The 11,224-nt window shown below is 46.6% G+C and overlaps 2 protein-coding genes across 2 annotated transcripts in view; one reads left to right on the top strand and one right to left on the bottom strand.

Moving 5' to 3' along the window:
- The window catches only part of clcn2a (chloride channel, voltage-sensitive 2a), a gene marked incomplete at both ends in the record, with an annotated part of 74,703 nt that overhangs the window by 43,716 nt on the left and 19,763 nt on the right, over nucleotides 1-11,224 (bottom strand). The window contains one exon of the mRNA XM_083659631.1: nucleotides 2,657-2,825. Coding sequence (XP_083515757.1) covers nucleotides 2,657-2,825 — 169 coding nt within the window. The remainder of the gene's footprint in view (nucleotides 1-2,656; nucleotides 2,826-11,224) is intronic.
- LOC310797317 (zona pellucida sperm-binding protein 4-like) lies at nucleotides 3,819-6,518 on the top strand (the record flags this gene model as incomplete). The annotated part of the gene is made up of 9 exons (XM_083659687.1): nucleotides 3,819-4,254; nucleotides 4,361-4,573; nucleotides 4,834-5,021; nucleotides 5,112-5,209; nucleotides 5,340-5,497; nucleotides 5,587-5,779; nucleotides 5,898-6,045; nucleotides 6,205-6,280; nucleotides 6,379-6,518. The coding sequence occupies 9 exons, from the start codon at nucleotides 3,819-3,821 to the stop codon at nucleotides 6,516-6,518; spliced, it is 1,650 nt and encodes a 549-aa protein (XP_083515813.1).

Here is an 11,224-nt window from a genome sequence, read left to right as displayed (position 1 = left end):
GGTCACAAGCCCAAGTCAAATCTCAAGTCTTTGGTCACAATTCCAAGTCAAGTCTCAAGCCTTTGAGCTCAGGTCCAAGTCAAGTCTCAAGTCTTTGAGGGGCAAGTCCAAGTCAAGTCTCAAGTCTTTGAGCTAGAGTCCAAGTCAAGTCTCAAGTCTTTGAGGGGCAAGTCTCAAGTCTTTGAGGGGCAAGTCTCAAGTCTTTGAGGGGCAAGTCCAAGTCAAGTCTCAAGTCTTTGGCTCAAGTACAAGTCAAGTCTCAAGTCTTTGGTCACAAGTCCAAGTCAAGTCTCAAGTCTTTGAGCTCAGGTCCAAGTCAAGTCTCAAGTCTTTGAGGGGCAAGTCCAAGTCAAGTCTCAAGTATTTGAGGGACAAGTCCAAGTCAAGTCTCAAGTCTTTGAGGGGCAAGTCCAAGTCAAGTCTCAAGTCTTTGAGCTCAAGTCCAAGTCAAGTCTCAAGTCTTTGAGGGGCAAGTCCAAGTCAAGTCTCAAGTCTTTGAGCTCAAGTCCAAGTCAAGTCTCAAGTCTTTGAGCTCAAGTCTCAAGTCTTTGAGGGGCAAGTCCAAGTCAAGTCTCAAGTCTTTGGTCACAAGTCCAAGTCAAGTCTCAAGTCTTTGAGCTCAAGTCCAAGTCAAGTCTCAAGTCTTTGAGCTCAGGTCCAAGTCAAGTCTCAAGTCTTTGATGGGCAAGTCCAAGTCAAGTATCAAGTCTTTGGTCACAAGTCCAAGTCAAGTCTCAAGTCTTTGAGCTCAAGTCCAAGTCAAGTATCAAGTCTTTGGTCACAAGTCCAAGTCAAGTCTCAAGTCTTTGAGCTCAAGTCCAAGTCAAGTCTCAAGTCTTTGGTCACAAGTTCAAGTCAAGTCTCAAGTCTTTGGTCACAAGTTCAAGTCAAGTCTCAAGTCTCTTATTAAGGATGAGCATTCTATCATCTGCTGGATGCCATCCGGTCTGCTTAGAACACTGCAGCTAAAACTAAAGAATTCAAAACATGTATTATCCTCACTCCTTTATCTATTAGCATACAGTATCAGCATTGATTGGATGACATCAGCAGAGATTTCCTTAATGTTAATGCACCAAAAAAGTTTAATTAAAAAAATAAAGATTGTTCACAAGTCCCAAACCTCAAGTCCAAGTCCTTTGAGGACGAGTCTCAAGTCATGTCTCAAGTCACTGTGGGTGAGACTTTAGTTAAGTGCGACTCAAGTCCAAGTCCCAAGTCCAAGTCCCCATCTCTGGCACACACACACACACACACACAACGAGCAAACATCTACACACAGGCCACGCATGCAGACATGCACGCACTGGGCCATGGGCAGCCAGCAGAGGGAACTGTCTTTGTCTGACATGGAGACGTGCTGTGGTCACTGCACAGACCTGGAGGTCACTGCACAGACCGGTCACAGTTAATGTGTTCACCTCCTCCTCCCCCTTCTTACGTGAGTCAGGTTAGCTGACTCTGGGGTTCTTTAAGAGGTCAATGTTTTCACACAACTTTCACGCTTTGCTGGAGCACTGCAATCTGCTCCACAAGGCTGCTTCAGGCTGCCCGCACGCACGCACGCAAGCACGCAGGCACGCACGCACGCACGCACGCACACACACACACACACACACACACACACACACACACACACACACACACACACACACACACACACACACACACCATGCCTTCTTTTGTTTATGAGCACGGAGCTTTCTGTTCTCGTTATCTCTGGACCGAGCTTCATCCACTCTGGAGCACACTCAGAAGATTCAACCAGCTCTGACTGCATCATTACAATCATTACATCACTCCCGGTTCAGTCGCAGAACTTCCTGGTCCAAATGATGTCATAATGATGTCATTTGAAGCAGTTTGCCGGCGAAAAAAAGAAGTCGAGAGAGCAATAATGATAGTGGGAGTAATAGTGAGAGTAATAGTGAGAGTAATAGTGACACCATGACAAAACTGCTTCCAATATAATCATCATCATCATCATCATCATCATCATCATCATCATCATCATTCCTTTTTTGATTTTTCTCCCATTTTCTCCACAATTGTACTTGGCTAATTACCAAATGACATCATTATGACATCATTTGGATCAGGAAGTTCTGTGAATAGAGACACTGCGGAGCACGTCATCATTCAGAAGCCACGCTCAAAACGAGGGAAAACAGAAACCCCCCCTCCAATCCTGGCGTTCTCCTATGTCATGTGCATGGTTGCGTGTTGCACAAAAAGATTGTATATACGGAAGATGAACACTCCAACTTACTTCCTTGACAGCTAGATCCACATTTTTCTTCTCGCCAATTCTCAATGGCTTCCTTGTTTTGCTCAGGAGTACAAAAAAACTTTAACTGGCGATTTTTTACATTTGTTGTCTGCGCAGCCGACCACACAACAGCTTTTAGCTATGTTGAATTCAAGGAAAATGACGCTGGTCTATGGGAGCGAACGGAGCGATTTCCCCTGTGATGGGCGTGGCCTATTTCATGCAGTGTCTCTATGATGGGAGCTCTTGGAGGGAAGTTAAACATTGTTCATTTACATATTATATACTAACCGATTTTGTAATGATACAAAGATGGTTGAAAATCAGCAAAGTGGCCCTTTAAGCATTGCTGTGTTGTGTCCGTGCGGTGCGGTGATCATGGCTTACTATGGCACTTTGCACACGGCTCTTTCTCGTACTCCAGCAGATCTGCAGCACGGCTGCGGACGCTGGTGGTCCTCCGCAGCCCCCCGCCGTCCCGCACTCCTCCATCACGCAGGCGCGCCGCTTCCTCCTTGGCATACACACCCAAATCCTGGGTGTAGCGCCCATACATCTGTGTGTGTGTGTGTGAGAGAGAGAGGGAGAGAGACAGAGAGAGAGGGGAGAGAGAGGGGGGGGGGGGGGAGAGAAGGAGAAAGAGAGAGAGAGAGAAGAGAGAGAGAAAATTCATAAGGCTAGTGATAGGGGGACCCGGAGGCAGTGACAGAAATGTACTTTCTGTAAACAAAGAAGTTAAGGATGGTGTAGCACTTAAATGATTCATATATCAGGTTACAGTAAAGAGGCTATATCATCTTTCCCAGAAGAAAGTGTGACAGAGGTTCAAACCTTTGTCTCTGGCAGAGTCAAATTTAACTGGAAGTCAGCTAATTTATAAGACAAGATAAGATAAGATAAGATATGATATCACTTTATTGTCAGACAGAGTCTGAAATGTGTCTTGCATCCTCACTTGTTTCTCATAAATACATACAGGTGTACAATACACACGACAACAGCATCACCATCATCAAAGTGCTACATACTGTGGAACTTCAATACACGTAATTGACGACAAAAAACAAACAAGAGACAAGAAAAGTGGCTGCGGTGCTTCCTTAGTCCCTACCTAGAGCCTCTAACCTGATTGAACAGTTTGACAGACTGGGGCACAAAAGAGTTTCTCAGTCTATTTAAGCGAGCCTGTGGGACTCTGAATCTTCTGTTTGAGGGCAACAGCTCAAATTCATTAAAAAAGAATGTGAGTTGGGTCACATTGGTTGGGTCTACCTGCTAGAGACAACATTGTTCTTGTGTGTGCTTCTTGAAAGTTTGTTTCAAGTGTTTTCATTTGACTGCGTGCAACTCACATCTCCACACAACAGGCAGTCACTTTCAAGTCTCCACCCCTCAGAGCTAATTGAGTCAACAGTGGCTTCTCTTCACACAGATGAGGAGACAATCAGCTCCACCTGTCGACTCCCAACTGATTCACTGTGCAGGGCTGCCACTCAATTGACTCCTAATGATGAGAGGCAGGTTCTTAGCAAACAACACATGGTCACTCATGTATAAAGCCTACGTGGGGCGCACAGGGTGCAGATATCAGCAGCAGCAGCAGCAGCATGATGGAGCTTTGGAAGTATCTGTGTGGTGTGGTGATTTCTCTTTTGGCCTACGATGTTGCTGCCCAGCATCAGTGGATGAGTCCTCCACAGGCACAGAGACACCCAACATCTCCACAGGCGCAGAGATATCCCACAGCTTCAGTTCCACAGAGACACCCAGCATCTCCACAGGCACAGCGAGACCCACTGTCTCCACAGGTACAGAGACACCCAGCGTCTCCACAGGCACAAAGAGACCCAGCGCCGAGATATCCCACAGCTTCAGTTCCACAGCGACACCCAGCGTCTCCACAGGTACAGAGACACGCAGTGTCTCCACAGGCACAGCGACACCCAGTGTCTCCACAGGTACAGAGACACCCAGTGTCTCCACAGGTACAGAGACACCCAGTGTCTCCACAGGTACAGAGACACCCAGCGTCTCCACAGGCACAGCGACACCCAGTGTCTCCACAGGCACAGAGATACCCCACACCTTCAGCTCCACAGAGACACCTAGTGACTTCACTCCCACAGCTGCCTCAGCGACAGCCTCAGGTGCACCAGAAGGCCCCGGTGTCTCAAGATCCCTCTGACAAATGCCAGGTAGAGGAGGCTGAGAAGATCCTGTGTGGCCCCCCGGATGTCACAGCTGAGGAGTGTGAAACCATCAACTGCTGCTTTGATGGGCGGCAGTGCTACTATGGGAGAGCAGGTATCTGAAGGATGTTTCATTAGCTTTGACCACACTGCTGTTGACAAATGTACTTATAAGCTGCTCTTGACAAAACTAAATGACTGTGCTATAGTTATAATTATCAGTTTTTCTAGTATGTTGCCAATGCCAAGGTCATGTGACGTTGATGATGTCCTCCTCAGTGACTGTGCAGTGTACCAGGTCATGTGACGTTGATCATTTCCTCCTCAGTGACTGCAGTGTACCAGGTCATGTGACGTTGATTATTTCCTCCTCAGTGACTGTGCAGTGTACCAGGGATGGGCAGTTTGTGGTGGTGGTGGCTCGGGATGCCACTCTGCCCCACATAGACGTGGACTCGGTCAGCCTGCTGGAGATGAGCCACGCCTCCTGTAGCCCTGCTGACACCACCTCTGCCTTTGCCATCTTCCAGTTCCCCGTCACTGCATGTGGTACTACAGTGACGGTGGGTGTCTGGGCGCTGTGTGCCTGGTAAAATCTAAAAGCCAAAATTGTGAAATATTTTTCTCTACTAAATATTGTTTCTCTACTGCAGGAGGACGACGGTTATGTGGTGTATGAGAACCACATGTCGTCTTCATATGAAGTGGGAATTGGACCCAGAGGATCGATCACTAGAGACAGCCACTTTGAGTGAGTTCATGTCAAATCAATTAAACTTCACCATCACTTTCCTGCTGGAGAACATTGTGTGTACGTGTGACTCTGTATCCCACTGAGGCTTTCTGAGTGGAAATGTAACACTGCATGAACGTTCCTGCAGGCTCTTGTTCCAGTGCAGGTACTCTGGCAGCTCTGTGGAGGCTCTGGTCATTGAGGTGAACACTCTGCCCGCACCTCAGTCAGTGGCTGCTGTCGGACCCCTCAGGGTGGAGATCAGACTAGCCAATGGACAGTGCCACACCAAGGGGTGCGATGAGGGTGAGTGTCACAATCCTCCCATGTCAATTTCAAACAGTATTTGGAGAAATGCATGTACGGTACTCAAATCTAACTGATCTCAATTCCAGAGCAAGCAGCGTACAGCTCCTACTACACTGCAGCAGACTACCCAGTCAGCAAGGTGCTGAGGGAAGCGGTGTACGCAGACGTGCACATCCTGGAGAGGACTGACCCAAACATCGTCCTGACTCTGGAACACTGCTGGGCCACCTCCACCCCCAATCCTAATGGCCTACCACAGTGGGACCTTCTGGTTGATGGGTAGGCCTAATGCAGACAACCTCTGTGAACCCGTTTTCACTACTTGATACTAAATTTGGTAGATTAACCGAATGGAATAATACAGAATTAAAACAATCTGCTCCTCATCATTCTCCAGGTGTCCCTACCATGATGACCGTTACCTAACCAGAGTCATCCCTGTTGATGGCTCCTCTGGGCTTCCTCACCCAACCCACCACAGACGTTTCGTCATCAAGATGTTCACCTTCGTGGATCAAGAAACATACACTCCCCAGAAGGACACGGTAAGTGTTTCATGGTGTAGCATCAAATGCTTGTGTGTGTGTTACGCTTGTATTGTCTGATGTCCTTGAGACATGCTTGTGATATTTATGAAGTAGGTACTATATAAACTAACAGGCATTCTAATGGTTCCAGTTTGACTAAAACGTGATACTTTGTAGGTGTTCATCCACTGTGCTACAGCAGTGTGCCATCCCAGCAGCACGAGCTCATGTGAGCAGCAGTGCCACAGGCAACGTGAGTCTAGTGGCCTCTAGTCTATGTAAATGAGAAGCGGTACAAATCTACTAAAGGACAGCTTCATTACTATGCGTAACTTAATTTTCTGCTTACAGGAAGAGCTGCAGTGAGGAATGTTTCCTCAGGCCAACAGAGGGCGCTGGTGTCAAGTGGAGAAGTTATCCTGACCGCTCAAAGGCCTTTCTCTGCCAAGCACAGCAGAAATGACACGCCCAAGACCACATCAAGGAGATGACCATCCATTGGCAGCTGTATATGAAATTGGTTTTAAAATAAAAGGCTTCACGAGCTGATGCTGACTAGTCTGTTGTCTGAATTGCTAATTTTAGAAGGTGACGAGCTGTACAATATTTTTTTGCTGAGGCAGTGGCTTTTACGTGAGGGAATGTGTTGTCGCAAGCCAGTAATGCAACCCCTGTTCCTGAGCAGTGCTGAGAAATCAAAAGAGGTTTACGTTACGAGCAGTCAGAGTAATGAAATGCTGGATAAGAATATACATATGATCGCTCAAACTGTGGGGGAAATGGATTTGTGATGGTGGACGTGGCATCTGATCTTCCTGTTGGTATAAATGAAAGTCTGACTTTTATGGGGGGGGGGAGTCAACAGCCCCAAAGCCAAAACAAGCTGTCCTGCCCACTAGGGATGGGCATTTCTAGCAAAAACACTATTCGAAATTCGCTGGCCAAAGTCGACTTTTAATCGAAATTTCGAAAAAGAAAAAAAAATGTAATTTTTGTTTTTGTGAGTGAAATGTTGCATTGTCTCCCCTGATTCTAAGTAGTCGAATCGCTTGGTTTGAGCAAGTAAAACAATTTTTATAAGCATTTTAAGCAAGGTTTATGGAAAAATGAATGGCGGATGAAATCCCATGAAGAGGGAGAGGTTGCTTATAAAAATTGTTTTACTTGCTCAAACCAAGCGATTCGACTATTCTTAGAATCAGGGGAGACAAACATTTCACTCACAAAAAAAAAAGTTTTTTTTTTTTTTTTCAAAAAACGAATTTCGAATTTCAATAATAAAAGTCGACCTTGATAATAACGATTATTCGAAAATTCGAAATTCGATGCCCATCCCTACTGCCCACATGTGCAGTTAAAGTGAATTATGGTATGATGTCGCTGGTCTCAAATAACAATGTCCGTTGTGTCTGCCTCTGTCTCTAAAATACACAGCACTGAACTGCCACAGGCACTTAAGATGAGCATCACGACTCCTCCAGACACACACTGCTCAATCCTTCCTGTTCTCCCTCTGTTCCTCGACGCAGTCCCTCTAGATTTGTGTGTGTGTATGCTACAGCTCATCTGCACCCTCTCCCCTATCCCACTCCTCCTTCTCCACCCTCCTCTCCCCTATCCCACTCCTCCTCCTCCACCCTCCTCATTGAGATACGCATCACGATTCCTCCAGCCTCGCTCTTTCTGCTCGCCTGCACAGGTGAGGTGCCGGGCGAGAGCGGGAGCAGTCGTAGGTTCAGTTGACAGACGAGGGAAACGAAGGCCATGCTGTCACGACGTTCATCTCCACCTGCTTTAGCCTCTCAACCTGCTGACAGTCGTTTAACCAAGACTCGTGCATACATCACTCAAGACAAGAGCTAGTCTATAGCCGCACAGTCAAAACACCAGAGGAGACAGTCTGTTTGAACAGAGCTAGTCTATAGCCGCACAGTCAAAACCCCAGAGGAGACGGTCTGAACAGAGCTAGTCTATAGCCGCACAGTCAACACACCAGAGGAGACAGTCTGTTTGAACACAGCTAGTCTATAGCCGCACAGTCAAAACACCAGAGGAGACAGTCTGAACAGAGCTAGTCTATAGCCGCACAGTCAAAACACCAGAGGAGACAGTCTGTTTGAACAGAGCTAGTCTATAGCCGCACAGTCAAAACACCAGAGGAGACGGTCTGTTTGAACAGAGCTAGTCTATAGCTGCACAGTCAAAACACCAGAGGAGACAGTCTGTTTGAACAGAGCTAGTCTATAGCTGCACAGTCAAAACACCAGAGGAGACAGTCTGTTTGAACAGAGCTAGTCTATAGCTGCACAGTCAAAACACCAGAGGAGACAGTCTGTTTGAACAGAGCTAGTCTATAGCTGCACAGTCAAAACACCAGAGGAGACAGTCTGTTTGAACAGAGCTAGTCTATAGCCGCACAGTCAAAACCCCAGAGGAGACAGTCTGTTTGAACAGAGCTAGTTTATAGCCGCACAGTCAAAACACCAGAGGAGACAGTCTGTTTGAACAGAGCTAGTTTATAGCAGACGGCCTGTGTTTGAACCGACAAACGCTTATTAGCAACGGATACAGAAACATGTCATTGGAGTATAAAGTGAATGGGTTTTGCCAATGGTTAAAAAAAATGCTGTCAAGAGACGAGATCGGTATAGTTTTGTGTTTTGTATTTTTACGATACAGGTGCTGAATCGAAGTGGATTTTCTCTAATTTAGAGGATTTCAAGTAGTGTGCTCATGAAGTCACTGAAGGTGTGTGCGGTGCCCATTTTGGAACACTTGGGGGGTGGGGGGGGGGTATTTCACTCTGCAGCTCGGGCATGGCACCTAAATGAGGCACCTAAATGAGGCACCTAAATCTGCATTGTAATCCAGTACCGGTAGTAGCGGCTCTAAAGGTAGCGGTACCGGGTTTCGGTATCCAACCTTATCAACTGTAACTTGCAGACCAAACACATTTCACCATGCAAATGGTGTGCCTCCGTTATGAGAAGCAAGTAACTATGTGCTCTGAATTATGCAGATCGACACAATAATGGTCGGCGCTAGAACCAACTCCACTCAGGCAAATATCCGATTCCCCCAATCCAGTAGTAAAAGATTTGTTCCTATAGCTCCACTGTCTTTGAATAAAAGATGAAAAGAGAATTATGACAGCAGCTCGGAGGATTTGCCAATTTATCTGACCCGTCTGTCGGCTTATAAAGATTTGACAAATGAAATAATGGATGGGGGAAGGTGTTCTCAGTGGGTATCGTTAACTGAAGCCGCCTCAAATCTTTTAGCAGCTCACCTCAGCTCGGCTACACTAGCTGTGTTTCCATTACACTTTTGCGATAAACTGCTATATCGACACGTCTGAAAAACCACCTCATGAGAGCGCAAAAACTTTTTGCAATATTTGGGAGGTTTACATTTGGTGTTTCCATTACCCACTTTCTATTGCGATATTTAGATTTTGCGCATTTCTGAGGGTAATGGAAACACGACTACTGTTAGCTTGCAAGCCTGCTGATCCCAGCACAGACAGCTGTTGCCACAATCTGAGCGCTGTAAAACTAACAGAGCATCATTTCAGGATTACATTTTCAAGACAGGATTATGGACTTTATTGCAGCATAATGATATGAATAATGATAAATAATAATAATAATAATAATAATAATAATAATAATGATAAAACTCAAAATAGTTAAGTTATCCTTTATTTATCCCCTTGGGGAAATCCATCCTCTGCATTTGACCCATCCTCTACTAGGAACCTTCCTAGAACTAGGAGCAGTGGGCAGCCACAGTGCAGCGCTCGGGGACCAACTCCAGTTATTTTGCCAGTACCTTGGTCAGGGGCACTGACAGGAGTATTAACCCTAACATACATGTCTTTCTTTGATGGTGGGAGGAAACCGGAGCACCCGGAGAAAACCCACACGGACACGGGGAGAACATGCAAACTCCACACAGAAAGGACCTGGGACGGACCGGGGTTCGAACCCGGGACCTTCTTGCTGTGAGGCAACAGTGTTAACCACTGAGCCACCGTGCCGTCCAAAAATAGGTCTACATTAACAACCCCCACCAGTAAATTTTGATATAGCAAAGCAACAAAAGTGGCCACTTGGTCTGCATGTACTGGTTCTACATTAGCAGCTGCAGACGTATCCACTACACCAAATTACAACATTCAACATTACAACAATTACAACATTACATACATTATCCTGTCTCTTTCCACGACTTCACTGTATGTGCAGCTATAATTAGCTTGTCTCGGCAAACAAACGCACATGAAACCAGTCATACACACACACGCACGCACGCACGCACGCACGCACGCACGCACACACACACACACACACACACACACACACACACACACACACACACACACACACACACACACACACACACCACACACACACACACACACAAAGTCACCATCAACAGAGACCAACACGCATCCTGTTAGCCTTTCTTTCTGCATGGCGTCTGTGTGTGAAAGCAATCAGTGGCCATCTGGAGCACGGCCCCCGGGGATAGCACACAGCAGGTGGGACCTGTGGGTTAAATGAGCTGTGATCGCTAACCAGTTCACCTCTCACATTACCACCTTCTGTACCTCCATGAGTCAGTTCACCTCCATCATTACCACCTTCTGTACCTCCATGAGTCAGTTCACCTCCTACATTACCACCTTCTGTACCTCCAGGAGTCAGTTCACCTCCATCATTACCACCTTCTGTACCTCCATGAGTCAGTTCACCTCCCACATTACCACCTTCTGTACCTCCATGAGTCAGTTCACCTCCCACATTACCACCTTCTGTACCTCCATGAGTCAGTTCACCTCCATCATTACCACCTTCTGTACCTCCATGAGTCAGTTCACCTCCATCATTACCACCTTCTGTACCTCCATGAGTCAGTTCACCTCCATCATTACCACCTTCTGTACCTCCATGAGTCAGTTCACCTCCATCATTACCACCTTCTGTACCTCCATGAGTCAGTTCACCTCCATCATTACCACCTTCTGTACCTCCATGAGTCAGTTCACCTCCTACATTACCACCTTCTGTACCTCCATGAGTCAGTTCACCTCCATCATTACCACCTTCTGTACCTCCATGAGTCAGTTCACCTCCATCATTACCACCTTCTGTACCTCCATGAGTCAGTTCACCTCCATCATTACCACCTTCTG

Source organism: Poromitra crassiceps, assembly GCF_964638095.1.
Source record: "Poromitra crassiceps genome assembly, chromosome: 23".
Taxonomy (NCBI): Eukaryota; Metazoa; Chordata; class Actinopteri; order Beryciformes; family Melamphaidae; genus Poromitra; species Poromitra crassiceps.
Note: the sequence above shows the minus strand (reverse complement) of the source record. Positions and strands in the feature narration are given on the sequence as shown.